Source organism: Ammospiza caudacuta, chromosome 6, assembly GCF_027887145.1.
Source record: "Ammospiza caudacuta isolate bAmmCau1 chromosome 6, bAmmCau1.pri, whole genome shotgun sequence".
Classification (NCBI taxonomy): Eukaryota; Metazoa; Chordata; class Aves; order Passeriformes; family Passerellidae; genus Ammospiza; species Ammospiza caudacuta.
In genome coordinates, this window is record NC_080598.1 from 50,464,790 (window position 1) to 50,485,596 (window position 20,807).

Here is a 20,807-nt window from a genome sequence, read left to right on the forward strand (position 1 = left end):
ATCACAGAAATGCTTTATGGCCCAGTGCCAGCCTTGCTGTAGTTAAGAAAATACAGCACTGATGGAAGGAGTGAGTTCAAATGTAGAATTCCTGTGGCTCCAGGTGCAGAGCACAGGGCCAGATGAGCACTGTCCATTCCTAGCATGAGCCTGGACTGAAGCAGGGTGCACCTGAGGGGACCCAGCTCCAAGTCTCCCTTTCCAATGCAAAAAACCTCCCCTGAGCAAAGGGGTCAGGCATCCTCCTCTCCTCTAAGGCTGGCAGGCTTAGAAGCACTGCTCCAAAGTGACAGTCTGTAAGAAAAAATGTTAAAATTTTCTAATTTAGGAAGCTCCTAGAACTCATCTTCCTGGGTGTGGGAGTGAAGGTGTCAGTAATTAACATGTGGGACCACACAGTTCTCCCTCTCCTAACCCACCTGTGCTCCGTGTCAGGATGTAACCCACGGTATTTTGCTCTTGTACACCAGAGTGGGACCAGGCCAGATGACACTTCTGAACTTCAGCCAGTGCTCTGAAGCAGTGAGGCACTTGTTCCTGAGACCCAGATGTAATGAACTGTCAGCTGGAATACCTGGCAGGGAAACTGCAGCCTGGGAATGCTGGGTACTGAACATCTGTCCAGCTGCTCTGATGAGAAAATGAACACCCACTTCTTGCACGCAGGGCTGCAGCCCAGGCCCAGCTCAGAGCAGCCCTACTGCCTTCCACAGGGCATGGCCTCAGTCAGGCAGGCTCCAGCCCGAGCTCTCAGAGCTACTTCACTGAAATGCTTTCCACTTGTATTAACTGCCTGATCAGTGACTCATTTCAAACCCCTCTTTTACACACTGGCTGATAGCACGGCTTTGGTGTTCACAGCATTATTGTGCCCCTTTTTCCCAAAAGCCTTTTCACTTGGAGGGGCTCCTTCACCCCAGCCCCAGTCACTGCAGCCTGGAGTGAGCAGGGCAGGGTGCTGGGTGCAGCCAGGAGCAGCAGCTCAGGGGAAGCAGCCACACAAAACCACGTTCTATACAAGCCATTTATTTGAAATGCCAACTATACGTAGGATAAAGTCAGTGTTACATGCTTCTCAGCAACAGTAGAAAAATAGAACCAGTGAAAACCTTTTTACAACTGTAATGGTACTCAAAAGAGAAATGTATTGTTTTACAATGCATCACACAAGACTAGAATTCAAGTTTGGAGGTACCTAAATAAAAATACTATTTTTTTTTAAAAAAACACTATGTACAATTGAAGCGTAAACAAGTTTTACAAAGTACTGGTTATGCAGGTTGTAGAAAAAACACTTGCATAGGACATGAAGTCAGTTTAAGAAAGTTTTCTGAGCCTTTAGCATTGAAGGCACTTGACTTTATACCAGTAACAACACAAGGACAAGAAACAAATTCTTAACACTGCCGAGGGCAGGGCTGCCTTCTGGCAGTACAGGTAATTACAGAAACCCCAAATGTGGTTTTACAAGTTTCCCTCAAAGCTGTTCCCTGCATCCAGCAGGGCTCAGCACCACCTCTACCATAGAAGCATACAATTATTAGAACAGTGCCTCAAACAGCATTAGTGTTCTTTCAAAAAAAACCAAACAAACCAGAAAAACAACCAAAACAACCAAACCAAAAACCCATACAAAACACCCAACCCCCCTCGCCCCCACCCCTTTCCCAAACCCAAACCAAAGAAACCCCTAAATACATACATTTGGGACATTCTGGGATCAAAACCCAAGGCTTACAAGGACAGGTGGCCACAGCCTTAAATTTCATAAGTGAAAATCCTTAAGAACAGGAAAATACAACATGAAACTGCCAATCAACACAGCAGTTACTAATACACAACTACAGTAATTCTGTGGAACAACAAAACATTTCAAAGGAAGAATGTGTTTTAGGAATTAAGTTATTCATCCATATATTAAGAAAAGAGGAGTTGGGTTTGGGGAAAGGGGAATAAGACCTTTTTGCATGTTGCTCACTAAATGCAAGTCTGACCTCTCTCTTTAACAGAACAAGGAACATGAGTCTCCCTCATTCAAAAGAACAATGTTTATAACTCTATCCTCAAGCAAAATAGTCAATAATCTGTCATTTCCATCTAATTTATAGAAGGAAAAGATGTCAATTTCCAGCCTAATCAGAAAGTGCTTCATGTAAACAAGGAGCTTCTGCACCAAAGTTTCAGTAGACAGAGAACAAGGAGTAGCAGGTAGCAAGGTATGTGTGGTGTGCAAGTGAGATGGAGGATGAACACTGGCTTCTGAATAATGCTGCCATGAAAAATGGTCTCACCCCTCTGCACATCCCAAGTAGGAAATCCTGCTCTGGAGTACAAAAATAAAGTTCCAGTAATTCAAGAAATCCTTCTTTTCCACTTCAAACCAGCTGCCATTAGCTGCCATCTTCTTCCCAATTAAAAATATGCACGTGAAAACAGATTGTCTATATGGCCTGATTGTCTTTGTGGCCTCAGAAGGACTTGTATTTCATTCTGCATCTACTTTTAAACACTTAATTCATCCTTTTTTTAATACTGCACAGCTCCTGAGACTTCAGAAACAATTTTGTATTGTAAAACGCAGACACGTCCTCCCCAGAGGCATTTCTCACCAGAAATTATTATTCCAAAGCCAAAGCATTTCATGATTTCCCTCAAAACATAACCTCAGAACTTCTCATCTTCATCGGCTACACCCCCCTCCCCAAATTTCAAGCTTTAGAGTTTTATCTGTAGATCTCAGTCCCACCTCTGCCCAAGTACACAGTGCCACATCAAACTGTGATAATCAAAGTAGTTTTCCTGAAGTACCTCTATCAGTTTTAGGCAAAAATATTGAGAATAATAAGTTTTCTGAGGGCAGCTGTCATTTTTTAGTAGTTAAGCTACCAACACACACATGATGCAAGTCCAGGGAGTTTCAGGGTGTGTGCTGAAAGGTCCTGGTTGGTGAGGATGACACCCTTGTGTGTAGTTAGAGCTATGCAGTCAGCACTGTGCTCAGCTCTTCAGGAGAAACCCAGAGAGCCTCAGCCCCTGAACCTGCAGCAGCATCCCCCCACTGACACCTTCTTGCAGTTAGCAGTGTCCTACACCACAGTCCCAGGGAAATCCCACACATGGGTGATGAAGCCAGGACCACCCAGTGCCTTGACTGTGGGCAAAAAACAAGACTAAAAAAAGCTGACAGAGGAAAAAAAATCTCCCCTCACACACAAGACACATCACCTGCAGAGTTTAGGCAAGTTTCTGCTCCAGCCCTACCCCATGCTTTCCATGGCTGCATCTCAAAAGGAACACCTGCAGAACCACTACAGAAGCAGGCCTATAGATGTGTCTGCAGGAGACACAGAGTTTATTGGTTCAAAGAACCCATATCTTAATTCATTTAGAAGCTATCTGGTAGTTTGGAAATGCAGAACTCAATATATTTCAGTAACAGTGTGTTGTTACTAGGCCCTCCATACTTTAATGAAACACATTCGGTAAGAATTTGCTATCAACTAAAAACAAAAGTAAAGTTGCAACAAGATTTCTGTTAAACAGTATTAAGCACTTTGAGCTGCAGGAAACAATCCCACCTAACCTAACAGCAGTCCTTAGGTCACACCTGGGACTGTACTTTTCTGCTATAGAAAAATTCATTACAGAAACTGCATTTAACCTCTCACTAAACAGGACCTTACCAGCAATCACTACTCTGCAGTGGCATCAGATAGGGATCAATGAATGCAATGAATCTGTGGTTAGAACTGCACCATGAGTATTAAGGATGTAATTCATAACTGTAACCCTTCCCCTGGTGCTCTGCTGAACCCTGCCCCAGTGGCAGGAGCCAGCCCAGATGAGCATCCTCCCCTCCTCACACCCTGCTAACAGGGCAATCTCATTTCTGTGCTTTCAAAAAGCAAATCAGGCAATGGAGGTGTAATTTAAGAGTGCCAAAGCGTGGTGATGCTGAAGCAGCGACTCTTCCCTTGGATCCTGCTCACAGAAGAGCTGCACCTGTGGGGCAGCACCACGAGAGGAGCACTGTCACTGAGAGTGAAGCCCTTTAGAAAGCACAGGCAGGAGAGAGCAAGGCCATGGGCTGTCACCCCAGGAGGGAAACCCTCCCACGTGTTTGGGCCACAGCAAAGGTTCCGAGCCTTGGCTTCCTGACACCCCAGGAGTCAGCAGGAATCCGCTCACCTGGTCTTGGCTTACCCACAGATGAGCAGCTGGAAGAACAAGTAATTACTGTAATTTTTACAGTATTTCTACATTTATTTCTAAATGGGATAATCAGCAATTCTGTCTAGTCAGCAAGTCTGTCTAGTAAGTGCTTCCTGCTTCCAGGTGATCATGGAGTCCTCCATGGTCACAGCCGAAACAAAAGTAAACAGACTCATACTGTCATATTCCAGTGAATTTCACACGAATTGGGATTCCTAAATATCCCTCTGGATTTTTAAAACCCCAAATATAATTCTTGAAGTGGGTTTGCTATGTATCTAAAGATAAGACCAGCTGCCAGAACTTTTCAAACAAAATATTAGATTGGATTCTTGCTGTAGTCATAAAAATCAGGAAGATTTCGATCTAAACAAACAAAAAAAAATTCAACTAAAAATGTAGTTTTTTTGATGTGCTGTTCTTTGGAATTCCTATAATTAAAAAATAAACGCACTGTTATTATCTCATAAGAAAATACATTTCATAATGTGCAACCCAATGCACATAGAGAATCAGCATGTGAAAGGGTAAATGCAAAAGTATGAAAATACAGTCCTTTAAATGTGACATTAAAGTTTAACATATTAGTACAAAACTAATACACTAAAATAGATGTACAGGTGCAAAAGGCTACCAGGTTGTAGAAAAAAGGTACCAGTTTCTGTTTTTTTAAAAGGCTGAATTAAATCTGCTCAAAAAAAAAAACTGCAACAAAATAAACCCAGAAGCAGCATTAAAACCAAACTGATAACATGCTGTCTCTAATAAAGCAATGTATGTACAAAACAAGTGAGCAAAGCTGAATTTTTCTGCTGGCATGAAAGAATTTCTCTGACAGAAGTCAGGCCAAAAGTTGCAAGGAATGGGATGTTTACAACTCTTAGGCACAGAGAAATAGTGGAGGTTGCTTTCATAGGGCAGATTTTTTGTACAGGAAGTCTGGTTTGTTTGGAGACCTCCTTCCTCTGCTTACTCCATCTTCCCTTTCCAAATCTGCATTTCTCTGTGCTCCATGTTCCAATGGCTCATCATCTGCCAGTCTCCTACCGGGTCTCTCTTCTGGCACGTCAGAGCTGTATGCAGAGAGGGAAGGTCTGTTGGAGGTTAGCCCGTAGGTTAAATCCGTTTCCATTTTTGTTCTTCCCCTGACGTGAACAGGGCCGTTCCCAGCACTCTCCTGGGCAGCCAGTGCCAAGTCCAGCCGCTGGGGGGGCTGCTCTAAGACATCGAGGTGTATTGGCTCATTCTTCTGCCTGTGCTGATGCCCATCCTGGGAGAGCAGGTACTCCCTCCTAGACTCCTCTTGCTTTTTAGGAGAGATCTGGGAAGGTAGATAGGCTGACTTTAAGCCACTTGGTGATGCCTTATTGTGGCTGTACAAATCTGGGCCAAAATAAATGCCTTGTGAAGGTGAAGGACTGTGCCTGTTGGGTGCTGGAGTGGAGGGCCTGCATGCAGCATTGGAGAAGTCATAGAAGTCAGGATACTCCTGTGGGTTTTCTCGAGCATCTATTTTTTGCTCTATTGCATGTTTTTTCCGAGAAGTAGGCAGGTGTCTGTTCTGAATGCATGAAATGTGCTGGGGTGGGCCGGGCCCTACCTCTGTAACCGCCTGGCTCAGCTCCGTGTCCACCGTGAGCTCGGGCAACCTTCTGTCCTTCAGAGACATTGCTGACACCCCCATCGCGATGTCTGGCATCAGCTCGTTCAGCAGGGGCTGAGTGCACTGGAAAAGAAAAGAAATGGGTCCATGGAAACAAAGACTAGAGCTAAACACAAACTGTTTAGGATACTTTTTGTAATTTAAAATGGCATTTTCTTAATCTACTTTAGTCTTGTCAACTTCAGCCTGCAAGTTTCCTGCACTGTTTAAGGAACACATCTATCCACCAACCTTCACCTTCCTGCTTCTCTCCTTCATGAAGCTGTTGTGTCACAATTACATTTACTCCTCTTAAATGCATCCTGCCTTGAACATGCTTTAAAGGACAATGTACTGCTGAACTTTTTAAAGGCAGGCTTGCTTTAAGCCATATACAATTATCAACCAAACAAGGAACTTGGTGCAGAGCCCAACAAATGGCTTGCCACAGCACACAGTGCAGGGAAGCCACAACACACCTGTCATCACTACAGACACAACCCTTCTGCTTCCCCATTTTAAAGTTAGTGAACTGCAGATATGTGCTCAGGACAGGCTCGGGGGGAGCCTCAGTTACAGGGCTCACTAGACCCACAGAGTACATGGAAGCTGCTGTGTGGCGTTCTTCTCACCTATCCCATGCTTGCCTCAGTGCAGAACGGCTCATATCACAGCCTTCCAGACAGAGGAGTGAGAATTTCTACTTACACTTATCATTTCTCACGAAAGCAACTTTAGTAATCATTGATTAAGTAACTCACAAATTGCAGAAAGAATACAGAACAAAAATATCACCTATATTAAGCCTATGCTCCCCCTTGCATTACTTATGGACACATTCTGGCAGAAATATTTCCAATATGAAAAAGGTTACAGTATAGTTTCCTTAGGAAATTCAGTACTGATCAAAGGAGAGTGACATGCTATGAATCCCACCTTTGACCAAACAATGGCACACATTTCTAATATGAAGTTATAAACTTTATTATAAAATAAAAAAAAGAAGCGCAAAATATTTAAGACAGTTGCTAATGGGAAGAAAATAAAATCCATTTTCCCAATCAGAACTTGAGGATCAAATCTGCATACAGTGTGGCACAACTATGCACTGACAGTTTTTTCACTGCAGAAATAAATGATGAAATTCTTCATTCAGCACTTCTCTGTATTTTATAAAGCTGTCTTTACTGGATATCTTATAGTCTATTGGTTTTATTGCATCATATTGTAGTTCAGCAACTACAATGACTGCTTTTACATGCTGTTACAAACTCCTTTTTATCAGCAATTACCAATTTCTGCTTGCCAATTCCTTTTCAAGTACTTCTCAGCTGTAAAGCTTTCATACTCTTCACACATGTATAAAGACAACCTGTTTACTTCAGACTACTTACCTGTAAATAGCCAAAATATCCCCACTACTTCTACCTGTGAATTACAGTGTGCACTACTGAGGCTGGCTTATGCTTTGTTTTAGTGTAGAGCAAACTACATTTGTGACACGAGGGGCTGCTGAGGTCACTTGTCTGTTCAGCCTAGAGGAGATTGAGGAGAGACCCCTCTGCAGTTACAGCTTCCTGTGAGGGGAAGACGGGGGGCAGACACTGATCTCTCTTGTGACCAGTGACAGGACTGAAAGGTTCTTCACCCACAGGGTGGTTGGACACTGAAACAGACCCTGTGTGTCCCTTCCAACTCAGGACATTCTATGATTTCAGAAGATTCCTGAGTGCCATTTGGCCCTCCAACAATGCTCCTGCCCTGGAATGTTCATTCTCCTATAGGGATTCTCACTTGCCTTTAGGATAGAGAATGCTGACAGACAGTTTGGTAGAAAAACCTCCTAACCAACAAAGATGCTGACTTCATATAACAAAGCCAAGGTACTTCACCACAACCATTCTCTCCAGCTCCTTCGATGAGGTACTTTGAGCGGCCAGAAATAGGCAAAAGAGGAGAAATGCCAACACTTACCACTTGTTTCTCAGCTGCCATGACAGCAGCTGCCGCCGCCACGGTCTGTCGGCCCAGCGCGGCCGTGTTGGTGCAGTCGGGGGGCGCAGCCTTGGCGCTGCCGCCGGGCAGGTACACGGGAGCGGCGGCCTTGGGGGCGGCGCGTGACGAGTGGAACAGAGAGTGGTTGCATGGGTAGGAGAAGGAACGGGAGGGATGTTGACTTGGCACCCTTTGCTTCCAGCCCACTTTGAACTGGTTGTGAATAGGAGTTGCTGGTGGGTGGTATGGAGGTGGAGGAGGGGGCAATGGTGGATGGAAGGCCACGAAAGAGTCCAGTTCTGTAAACATGGTTTCTGCAGTGGGAGTGCTGTTGACGCGACATCGTCCAGACTGTCTCACTGTCAGCAGTGGGCTCTCATCCCCAAATCGCTCATCAGGAAAGAATTTGTGAGGATTCTGCAGAGGTAAAAGACCCAGCATGTTACAAGACAAAGGAGGAAGACATCTAGAAAAATCTCCCCAACTAACATCCTCAGAAACATGCTAATACTGTAACTGCCTGGCTGTGCTACATACAAACTCACCACCACTACAAGGTGACTACAGCTACCATGCAAAACTGATTGGGGCTTTTCTGAAATAAGACAAGAAGCATCAGATTCACTGTAGTTGACCAACAGATGCATTTGCTTTAACACCAGTGTATAAACAGAAGAGGGATTTTCAGTTTCCCAGCTCTGACATGTACGGTCAGAGCTAAAGCATAAGTTACAACTTTTCCTCCTCTCTGTTTTAAGAATAAATAATAATCTAAGTTTCAAGTTATGATTCTACTGTTCTCATCCACTCCCTTTAGCAGTTTTAATTTGTCCCCAAAATTTGTGTCAATAAGAGCCTCCTGAATGGCAATGACTCTTAAGAAAACTATTTATACATTGCACTTAGAGCTTTATAAAATCACACATCAAATGCAACTGGCCTTTGCACCTGGACAGTCACGCAGGCATTTCAAAGCACTTGTGTGTATACGCAGCAAGTGTATACACACTCCTATGCAGAGCACACAACCCAGTCCCTTCATGCTCTCCCCCAGCCATGCTCCATACCTGCAGGAGCTCAGCAGCAGCATCCGAGAGGCCGAACTCCCGCAGCACGCGGATCTGGATCTCGTAGCTGACGGTGGCGCCCTCCCCGCAGTTGAGGGCGTAGGCGCGCTGCACCTGCTCCGTGTGCCGCAGCTCCTGCAGCCGCCGGATCATCTCCTTCACCACCACGAGACTGGGAACTGCGGGAGAACAGACAAGGCAGGGGGGATAAGAGAGAGGCCTTTCTTTCAACTGTCAGACAGTAACTTTGATTGCAATGGTTAGATTTATTCTGAAGGAAAAATCTAACATCAGGCTGCCCTGGCTTTTGGTTTTTTTTAAGAAGCATTCTGCCAAGAATTGTTCAACTTAACACATGTTCCATGGAGCATCATTAAGTCACATGGGACAACACACATCCTACAAATGATAAAAACATACATCACTTCTCTAGCTTCTGCTAGAATGAGCCTCAAATATAGCTTTCTTTATAAACCCCTCATGATGCAGGAATTCCATGATTTGAGGTGGGGGCAGGATATCTTAAGTAATAACTGAATGCTCCCTCATGAATTGCACAGGCCAAGAATTCATTGATTTTTTTGGCATACATTTCATACTTCTAATGTAGTTCTATAATCAAAAGACCATAACACCAGTATGTAACTAGAGAAAGGGCATTTTACACAAGTTACGCAAAGTGTAAGCCAACAAAAACCTGTTAAAATTATGTTGTTTTATGCACTCATATTGAAATAATTTAAAAAAAAACCATTCCAAAAGAAAGTAATGTATATCTTTGGGTATTTATCCTGTTGCAAAACTTTCTCATGCCACTTCTTACTGCCGTTTGATGATGAATGATATTTCTCTGTGGTGTTTCTGTCGTAAGGAAAATGTGCATATAAATAGGGAAGACAAATGTAAGTCCTGGTGTCTGATCCTTTACCAGCTTTACAAGTGTTATGTACTACCATGACCAGATAGATGTCTGTAATGAAAGCTCATAAAAATTAACCAGATCATACAGCAAACAGTGTGAAAAGACATTTGCATAACAGAGAAGGAGAAACACCACACAATTACAACTAGTACCGATTTCATGAAGTTTACACTGGTACATGAAGGAGAATTGTATGTAAAATACAGTGCAAAATATTCCCCTCCTTAATGGAGTTCCTGTACTGAGAGGGGAGGGAAGGAACCCATTCTAACCAGTCTTCAAGGCTCTACCCTCCACACACTTAAATTCTTCTGAGAAAACCTGTTTGAGCAACCAGATGTTTAGCTACAGCCAGTATTTTGCTAATACTAAAAAAAAGAGGATCTAAGAGAAGTCTGAAGCAGATCTCCAAACTAGTAGGCATAAAAATGATAGAGAGTTTTCATTTAAAAACACTGTCTTCTCAAACCCTAGGGTTTTTTTGGTTTCTTTTTTTACTACTATTCATGTGAAACACATGGAAGAAAGATTATGTGTATAAAAAAATACAATTATTTCAGTTGCAAGACTTCTAATTTAGACTGAAACTGGAAAATGCGTAAAGAAACCCAACCACTTGCAGAACCTGGATTCAAGTTAGAGCAGGCTTCAGCTGAACTAATTTTACAATAGTGCTGCAGGAAGAGCACTAAACACACTGCCAGCAGGTTTGTGCAAACACAGTGCTCAGGCAGAGGCTCCAAGGAGAAGGCAGGGACAGAGGGAGGTGACGCTGCCCAGCTCTGCCCCCAGGGCTCCCTGTGCTCCATCCCTGCTTCAGGATGGACTCCTGTACAAGTTAGAGGTTGGGACAGGCTTTAATCTCCTCACATTAATGGGTCCCATCTGCCCATTCTAGCAAAAAGGCACTGGCAAACCAATCAATTCTTTTGCTTAATTACAGGACTAAGCAAAGCGAACAGTTGCCAGGACACAATTCCTGCACTCTAACTACTGGCCAGGCTCAGAGCTCGTATCTATGTTCAAATCAAAGGACTGGCAATAATTCCTACCTATTAAATTGTACAGAACCAAGACACAGGGGAGTTTCAGATTGGTCAAGATGTCTCATGCTTGCCAACAGCGCTAGTTTTTTTAAGAACATGAGAACTTTGGCAAAACACTGAAAACCTCTGAGAACCTGCTGCCTTTCTCAAATTCTTTGGAAATTAGGATTGAGCAAAGTGTTATCAAAGTCCTATTTTACATGAAATACTTTATATTCAATTCATGCTAAGTATATTTACACTTTTCTAGGGAGGGAAGTCCAAGTACTATAATGCACTGCTGAGATGCCACACTTTTGCTGAGGGCTCCAGATTTCTAAACAAACAATTGGTACTTTTATCAAATTTTTCAAAAGTAAGTTCTCAGAAACTCATTTTCAGCTTTATCAAGTTCCTTCCCAGACTACAAGAAGCAAACAGATCAAAACCATTCCACAAAATTTCCTAGAAATTTTAGAACTAAACAGTGTTTCAAATATTCCTAACACTTCAAATTAAATTCTCTTGCAGCAATTTCAATCCATTACTTTGGTCCTGGGTCTAGCGTCTGTAGGAATAGTTTATCTACTTCCTTTCAACATAGCTGACTGAAGAGAGACCTAATTGATATATAAAGAGCTTATAAAATGGGGAATGCCATAGCACAGCATTTTCCTTCACTGAATTAAAATGTAATCTTGGTCATTTAGCTATCTAATCCTGCCCTCCAAAACATCCACTGACCCTGCCAACTTGTCATCAGTTGCAAGCTTTGACAGTGTCTTCTCTATGCACACTGAGTATTAATGGGACAGGGGAAAGGCAGGAAGAGCTAGATGCTTTAGGAACCTCGCTAGATAAATTCTTCCAGTCTGACACCAAAAGTTCATATGCATAAATGACAAAATATATTTAGTATGTATTTTCCTGGCTTGCCTATGGGGAATGTCACACCAATCATCCTGAAGTCAGGAGAGGCCATATTTACTTGAGCCTATAAAAATGCACTCTGACACATTCTTCCACAAAGAATTAAGCTGGTTTGGCTTCAAAGCTAAAGTGGATTTTGTAAATTGAAGTAAATGTGTTTTGAGTTCTCATTTCCAGTACTTTTCTGGCATACTGAGTTCAGCTGATTTCCTTACAAATTATGTTCTCTTTTGATTTTTGAAAGAAGTTTTCCAGACTCACAGATCTTACCTATATTGGACAACTGGTTTGTAGAAAACTGAGAACCCTATAGAAAATTCTGAGAATAGAGAGCCAGGCACCAGCAAGCGTTCTACTGTGTTTAACCAGTCCAAGGGTTTTGTTGTCCAACTAGTTACTCTGCCATGCAAAACCAGTTAATGTCTCTAGGACAGACCAAAGCAGAAGGACTATTCCTGGTGCAGAACTACTCTCTGAGGAAATGATGAATTCAATAACTGAAACTCACTCCACCCCCACACTCCCAGGAGCTGACTCGGCACAGGACACACTCAGGAGCTCACCTGGGATCTCATTGGCTATAACTGAGGGAGGGCTGCTCTGGTTGGTGCTCACTTGCTGGTGGGTGATGACGTGGCAGCACTGCGGCACCGCGTTGTTCACCATGTACAGCGTGTCGGGCACGTTGGACATCCGCACCATGCGCAGGCGCACCAGGTCCGTCTGCTCCACCATCATCTCATCCAGCACCGACTGCAACGACAGCACCAGAGCCCCGTGAGGGGACTGCACACACCCACTGCCAGCACAGCCACACACCAGGGCTGCTCCACCATCATCTCATCCAGCACCGACTGCAACGACAGCACCAGAGCCCCGTGAGGGCACTGCACACACCCTGCTCCCTGGACAGCCCCAGCCACACAAGGGCTGCTCCACCATCTGACAGCACCAGAGCCTCGTGAGGGCACTGCACACACCCACTGCCAGCACAGCTCAGCCACACCAGGGCTGCTCCACCATTTGAGAGCCCCAGAGCCCCGTGAGGGCACTGCACACACCCACTGCCAGCACAGCTCAGCCACACAAGGGCTGCTCCACCATCTGACAGCACCAGAGCCTCGTGAGGGCACTGCACAGCCCCCACTGCCACTGCTGCCAGCACAGCCCAGCCACACAAGGCTGGCTGTGTCCACACCACACTTTGTCAGGTCACAAACAACATCTGGCTTTTAATTAGCAGTTTCTATTCCATTTTCCAGGCATGATCATAGCTGAGTTTGAGCTACGAACAGGCAGGAGAATAGTCTGGGAAGGATGCTTTGTTTACTTTAACCTGTCAGATTAGAACTGATCTTCTTGAAGCCAGACCCTCTGGACTTAGGACAATTACTGCCTATGAGTCTCAACTTTCTGTGTCATTGAATAGAAGGCACTAGCCTGAAAATGAAACCTGTTTTTCTCAGACATCTAAAGAATAGAAAAGGATTTTGGCCTACACTTTAAAGATTCTTACTTAAGATCAAATGAACTTATTTAAAAAAATGGTAGACTAGCAGGGGAGTAAAAAAAAAAAAAACCAAAAAAACAAAAACAAAAAAAAAAAAAAACACCAAAAAAAAAAAAACAACCAAAAAAACCACAAAACCACAAAAAAAAACAACAAAAAAAAAAAAACACCACTCATTCACAATTAAGTAAAGTTACCAGAGCCTATGACAGTCCTCCCTCTAAGGTTAAAAAGCCTTAAAATTATTTTAAAATACAAACAGCATAATATGAAACCAGTACTAACAAGCAGGAATTCTTACAGGGATATGGGGGTTGTAAGAATGCACTTTTTACTTTGGATAAATACTAAAGCACTCCCACAGCATACACCTGAAAACTAAGAGTCAAAGTTTTTATTACACTTTTGTTATTTTTAGCAATCCAAGATACAAAGAGAACATTTTAACCAGCTGGTCTTCTTTTGCTATTTTACTGCCACTTGGTGCTCTCTCTAACTGCTGTGCCCAAAATGCAAAGTAGTTTTATTTCTTCCCTTCCCCACCAGCAACATCTTATACCTTTAAAAACCAGGCACAGGGCAAAAGCTCCAAATTCACCAGAGCACATGTCAGAGTCTGTAGTGATGTGGATGTACACAGCTTCAACTAACCTTCTTGTTCTGCTGTCACCTGCACTGCTGGAACTCAAAGCTCTCAACTCAGATCAGAGCCACCTGAAGTGATGGCATTGGTCAGTGACACAGAAGGCTCCCATTCTGTCCAACAGAACGTGGCACATTCCTGCCCCACACAGCACCATCTCCACCCTGCCACCAAACATCACCACCAGAGATGCTACAAGACCTTCAGCTTGACAGTGCTCATGCAAGAAATTAAACAGAGAAGCAACTGCTTGAGAGAGAAACAAAGAGGGAAACAAATTCATTCAGATCGGACACAGGATACTTATTCCATTTTGCGGAGGATCACAAGATTTTGGGTATGTTCTGATTTAAACAAGGTGATGAAATATCAGTCCTCTGCCGAGTGGAATAGCAGTTCCCCACCCAGCTCTGGTGGGAGCTGGGGAGCCTGAAAGAGCTGGCACCAAGGTTGCTGACTAGCTGCAGACTGGGACTCTCAGGCTCTCACCTTGCCATCCGCCTGCCAGGAGGGCTGCCGAGGAGCTGGGCCGGCAAGCTGGCTGGAAACCAGGGAGGTTTCCCTCACAACGCTGCTTTGTTTCCGGTGGAATTTCATCAACATCTGTCTCACAAACATTTCAATTTCGACAAAAAAAAATTTTGTTGAAATTTTTCTGACCAGTTCTAGAGACTTGAGCCTGATGATCAATCTTGTAAGTCTTGTTAAACTGAAAATGTTAGTATTTTAGGCCAGTACATGTAAAGAGACAAAACATCCCAAAATCTTTCCCTGTTTACAGAACCCCCTGATGACTCCAAGCTGAGAACAGTCAAGGGTTGCTGATATTACCTTAGCCTCCTCCACATATGGTGAGAACAGTCTTGGCCGCACATATATTCCAGCATTTTTTTGCCGCAGCCAGGCATTTGACTTTCCACCTTCTGAAGTTGGTAGCATGTCTGAAGGAGGAGTACTAATCAGGCCTCTCTTCATCTTTAAGAATCAAGAAAGAGTTTTACGGTTTTTTAAATACTAATATGGTAAAAACTTGCAATAAATGCATTCTTTACACTTTTAGCCTTTTGATAGATTTAAAGAACACAAAACCTAACCAGAAAACCAGTGTTACACATCTATTACTGTCAATGATAACATTTTAGAAGTTAATCCTTAAAATAAACAAACAAAACCAACACCCACCAATGCAAAAAACCCTTCACACCTGAACACTGTAACATGCATAGATGTATTTGTATGAGACTACTGACTTACTGCATCACTCAGTACTTCACTGTTCATGGGTAAGATGTGCTCAATGCGGACAAAAGGTAAAAGTGGAGACAGGATCTCCCTCAGCTCTTCAATGTCAAGATCTCTCCTCTTCACACCTCTTTTATTCACACTGTGAGCAGTACCACTGAGTAAATTAGGCTCTGTGGGAAGGAACAAGACATGCTACATTTTCATCAGAAAGTTTAGAGAGGACAGCAGGAGGTACAAGGCTTACCCTTACAGGGGAGGTTAAAGATGGAAGGAAAATTCTAATTTTATACCAGTAGGGCTCATCAGCACTGCTCCACAAAACTAACAACTGAACAGGGCACTTGGTGCTATGGTCTAGCTGACAGGGTGGTGGATTAGTCAAAGGTTGGACTCCATGATCCTGGAGGTCTTTTCCAACCTAAATGATTCTATGATTCTACCTCTTGCCTTAAAATCTTGTACGAAGCATCCACAGAGACAGGTTCAGTTTATACCAGCACGGGTCATTGGCACAGCTGCCAGCTTCAAAGTGTAAGCCAGGCAGAAAATACAAACATAGTAATTGCCATAAACATTTGGAAAGCTCTATTAAGAGCTATGCCATGAAAGCAGTAAAGCAGTTGTACTTCCCTGCTAGCAGCTCTCCCAAGGACTCCACTGTAGCTCCTCTGCCTTTCCCCAGCAGTTTTCAAAGACACTTTCTATCAATTAACGTCTGAAGAGTCCTTAGGGATACATTATTCTAGCATCCTTGTGTAACCCACCTCAGTAACATGGTGTCAAGCCCACTCAAATTGCTCTCATGGTCACAGGACACCTATTTGTACCAGAAGTAGCATCTTCCAGGAGACAGCAAGATGACCATGCAGCCACATGTGTATTTTAGGTATTGTGCCCAACCTGCATGTGACTGACTAGCTTCCCTCTTTGAGGAAACCTCCCAAACATATCCACCCTGCCTCAGTACATGCAGCTCAAGTTTTGGCCACAGCTTGTTACATTCTCCAATGCTTTGTGGCACTGACACCATCCCACATTCAGAGCTGCAATACAAGGAATGCCACTGAGGAATTTAAATGAAGTTACTAGACTAAATCTGGCCCTAATCTCACCGAATTTGGCGTCGCCATTATTTCTGCTTTTGCTTATTGTGTTTTCTCTTGATCCCAGATAAGAGATGTGAGCTGGTTACTTAATGAATGCCAGAGCAAGAAGCTGTACAGTGATCCCAAAGGAGCAGCTTCTGCCCAAGCCCAGGTCTGTTACTGTTTAACTGGCTCCATTATGTTCCCGTGTGCCCTAGGACAAACACTTGGGAAATTCTGTTTTGGAAATAGGTAAATACTTACTCAGGACACTAGAAACACATCCTTTAACTAACTTTTTGTTGCATTTCATAAAACATGTCCATGACAAAGCAGTTGTGTTGCAAGCAGTGACAGTGGATTTCAGAAGCATGGCCAGCCTTCCCAAGGCAGCAGTTACACCAGTACTGCTCTGTTTTTACTCAGGCAGGCTCTTCCCTTTCTGCTCCTCTTCTGGTACTATGGGATTGACACTTTGTAGTGCAGATGAACTATAAGATCCTTGCATTTGTTATTTGGGACATACATGTTTAACCTACTTCCCATATCCAACACGTTAAGATTGCTCTTGAAGTTACCATTGTAGCAATAATGTGCATCTAGGCTCATAAAAATACATTTACATCTACTTTAGGGAAAACACTGCTGCCACTTGTTGGATTGTTTCTCACTACCACAGATTCCTGTCAGAGACACACACTCAAACTGAAGTGAAAGGCTGACACAGTAAACTAAGAGTAAGACTACTGTGAGAGGCCTGCATAACAAGATACCACAGAGGGTTTTTATTTGGTGAATTAGTTACAAGAAGAATAACTCTGAGACAACAGGAAGCCAACAAGATTTCAAAATCAGACAGTCATAGAGGTTGAAAGGACCTCTAGAAGTCTGGATCAGTCACCACCAATGTCCACACCTCCCAGGTAAGGTACAACACATTGCCCTTCACTGCATCCAGCTGGGCAACCTGTGCCAGTGTCTGACCACCTGCAGAGTTTCTTGTATTTCAGCTGGTGCCTCACTGCCTCTCATCTTGTCCTGGGTGCCAAGAGAAAAGTGCTGCTCTATTTTCTTTGCTTCCTGCCATCAGATATTTATAGACTCTGCTAAGATCCCCTCTAAGCCTTTTCTTCTTCAGGCTAAACAATCCCATCTCTCTCAGAATGCTGTGTTCTCATTTTAGATAGCAAAACCTTTAAAGAAAGCAAGAGCATTCGCTTTGTTTTGACTATACTATGGACAAAGTAGATTCATTTTCCCTAAGACTCACCAAACAGAACTGCCAGAAATTTGGGTTTATTTGGTTTAGTACTGGATGGTTTAAGGGATCCTCACCTCGATCTGCTATCCTCTTCATCAACTGGTGTTCTCCCCATTTAATCAGGTATTTCAGAATATCTTGTTCACTTGCCTGTAGAAAGAGGAAGTCAGTAATCTGTACATGCTTAATGTCACATGCACACATATGCAAAAAAAATAAATCACAGGTCTTCTCCAGGTCTAAAGAAACACAGTTGTACCTAAGCATGAAGTACTTGCCCTTTATGATCTGCTTACCACTTTCTCCTAATATTTTAAGCTGTACTACAGGTATATCACCACCATAATTTCTACATTCATATTACTTACTGAATCCCTATGAAGAGGAAGAAGTTTTCTACAGAAGGAAAAGTTTTATTTAGTATGGAAACTTACAGCTATAAAGTTTGAATTACTAAATTTAATTAAAAGGGGTAGTTCTACCTCTGGGCATTTCAAGCTTTTGTTTAACATTACAAATTCAGCAATATAAGCTCTCATGGAAGATCAACAATACTGTTAACTGTAATTTCTGAAATGCTTCAAGTTAACAAAAGTTTTAAAAAAACACTTTAAATAACCTCTAGCACTTCATCCTTTACAAAAGAAGTAAGATTGAGATGAATGCATTTAAAAAAAAATCTAGTAATCTTTAAGCTATTAAGGGGTGGTCATCATTATAAAGATATCTCCTCTGAGGAGCAGTGGCAGCAAAAATCCAGTCTTTCTGTTGGCCGGTACATTTCTCTCTCCCTAAAACCACACAATCACTGAAGGCAAGTCACCAAAAAAAAAAAAAAAAAATTTAAAAAATTGTGCAATACTTGTCAGAGACTGTATTTTTCTCTTTTCATGCAAATAAATTGAGTTTTCTGAACCATTTCTAGTTTATTAGCTCCCACTGCCCCAAATTAGCATGGGTTGTTACAGCAAAACTACTCCCACCATGTAATTCTATAAATCTCTTAAACAGGCAAGGCAAATGTTAGATTCAGAAATGCTTTGTTTAAAATAATTTGCATGCATTTATAAACTATTATTAGACTTCCAAGCAACAGCATACACCACATTTGGGTTGTGTTACAATCCAAGAACAAAACCATTTTCTTAATCACTATTTCCATTTAATTTTTTTACATATTATAGAAGGAGTGCTTAGTGTGTAGAAGCCCTCTTCAGCCTACAATTTAAAATCAACTACTGCCAAGCACTTCCCATCATGGAAGAGCACATCCTGCTGGTTCTACAGGAGAGCAGTACTCTGCACTGCAGGTTACCTGCAGATAGTCAGACTGGATGGCTGTGAGCAGGTGGTCCTTGCTGAGCTCGTAGAAGACCTCTGAAGTCATGACCTGGGTGAACTCCTCACAGAGGAAATGCAGCGCCTGCCTGTGCACCCACTTGGAGCCGTAGGGCTGAGAGCTCCACTTCAGAATGGCAATCAAGGTGTCCAGGGAGATGCTCTCAGCAATAATATCTTCACAACCTACAAAACAAGGGCAGCAATCAACAGTGGTGTTACAGAGGCACTTTCACCCTGAAGGAACGATACATGTGGCTAAATCTGTAGTAGAAAGGGTTATGTACACTCAGTGAGAGTAAAGACAGGTGCCCTACAAAACAAGGTTGTGTTTTGACTAGAAGTACAATGATTTTAAGTTTATGATTCCAACTATACAGTTATTCACTTTTTTAAGGCACATGAAGCATCATGGCTGCTGGCACGCCTGGATAAACAACTGGAAAGCTAGTTCAACCCAATCAGAACCCCCTTTGGTTATCTGAGTGTTTAACACATTTTAACATTGAGAATTTGAGTCACTATTGCCCACAGCAGATTCACAGAAACCCATGAACTGTAGCAAAGGTGGGATTTTTGCCTGTATCACTGGTCATGGACCCTCCTGAGACAGACCATGTAGAGGACAAGAAACACAAGCTGTAACAGTGCTGGTACTCAGCTACTCAGTACAGGATGAGGGCAGCAAAGCATCATTTTCTGGCTCACAGAGAAGGCAGGAAGCAGTGGATGGCTGCTCCAGGCCACCACGATGGCCTCAATATCCAGCAAGGCACAGAGGGTGCCAGGACAGGGAGCACATTCTCTGACAGGGAAGCAGAAGGGAGGCAGATTTATGAGAGTCTGCTACAGTTTCTTCCTACCCACCGCTTTGTTAGGATTTACTTTTTCACAGAGTACACGTCTTCTGAAGGACAGAGAGTACAGTTAAAACTCCTGAAGAGAAATGGAGCTGGCTTAGAAGAAATGAGGGAAGACATGCTGTGGGAGGGCTGAAAACATGGGAACTTGGGACTAAGAGAGATGATACCACAACGTTGATAACTTGAAGTTTCCAATAGCACTTTGTTGATTTCATCTGTATATCTGGTTTAGCACAAAGATAGCAATTTAAAGAAAAAAATCCTCAGAATTATACATTCCAGTCTCAACCCACTACAGCCACAAAATTACAGTTGTGTTTATGCCTATAAGAGGAGCCTAGAGAGTTCAGAGCTACATGGCTACACTGCAATTTTACTTCTTGTACATCATCATTTTTCTCTCAAAGATACCTAAAAACTAAACTTTGTTGTTTAGGGATGTGTATTGCATTACTGAGCTCTTGAAATAAGTTGAGTAAAAAAGTGTTTAGCACAGTAATCTCAACCCTAGTCAAGACAAAGACAGGTCTCCTGATGTACATATTTTGGTACTGGCTGCATACAGATAAAACACACTAGCAACAATTCACAGAAATAAAAGAAAAATCTTACTTTTCTACATGGGGCAGCATAGAGAATATATGAATATATACAGAATATATGTTCATTCCATTTCCATCATAATAATGTGAAAGCTATGGAATAGGTAGTAACAAGTGAACAAGCTTCTTCAAGTAGGAGGGAATCTGTCAAAGGATCTACTACTTAGAAGTAAAGTCACTAAAATGGGAATTTAAACAGTAGAGTTAAGAAGGCAGTAGAAAGCACAGTTTAAACATGAGACTGGTTATAAATTTACCTGTCCTATTAGACACACATATTTGTACCCAATGCTGTAACAACCACAATGTGGTAATTGTAAGAACAATATTCTACCAATAAATTTTCTAAGCTTTTCAGGAATATGCCTGAATGTATACACAATTTTGGACACAATCCTTATTAAATTTCTAAAGCAATTTATAAGAGTAATGTCTGTCCCCCAACAGTAACGCATTTTACACCAGTT

General features: G+C 42.6%; 1 protein-coding gene across 1 annotated transcript in view; it reads right to left on the reverse strand.

Moving 5' to 3' along the window:
• Window positions 1–1,679: 1,679 nt before the first annotated feature.
• Window positions 1,680–20,807, reverse strand: part of BTBD7 (BTB domain containing 7) — a 51,407-nt gene continuing 32,279 nt past the window's right edge. Inside the window, exons 4-12 of the mRNA XM_058806792.1 lie at window positions 18,853–19,061; window positions 17,612–17,687; window positions 15,201–15,361; window positions 14,778–14,921; window positions 14,436–14,549; window positions 12,357–12,546; window positions 8,917–9,095; window positions 7,829–8,266; window positions 1,680–5,938 (exon numbers count right to left, since the gene is read on the reverse strand). Coding sequence (XP_058662775.1) covers window positions 5,123–5,938; window positions 7,829–8,266; window positions 8,917–9,095; window positions 12,357–12,546; window positions 14,436–14,549; window positions 14,778–14,921; window positions 15,201–15,361; window positions 17,612–17,687; window positions 18,853–19,061 — 2,327 coding nt within the window. The 3' untranslated portion in view covers window positions 1,680–5,122. The remainder of the gene's footprint in view (window positions 5,939–7,828; window positions 8,267–8,916; window positions 9,096–12,356; window positions 12,547–14,435; window positions 14,550–14,777; window positions 14,922–15,200; window positions 15,362–17,611; window positions 17,688–18,852; window positions 19,062–20,807) is intronic.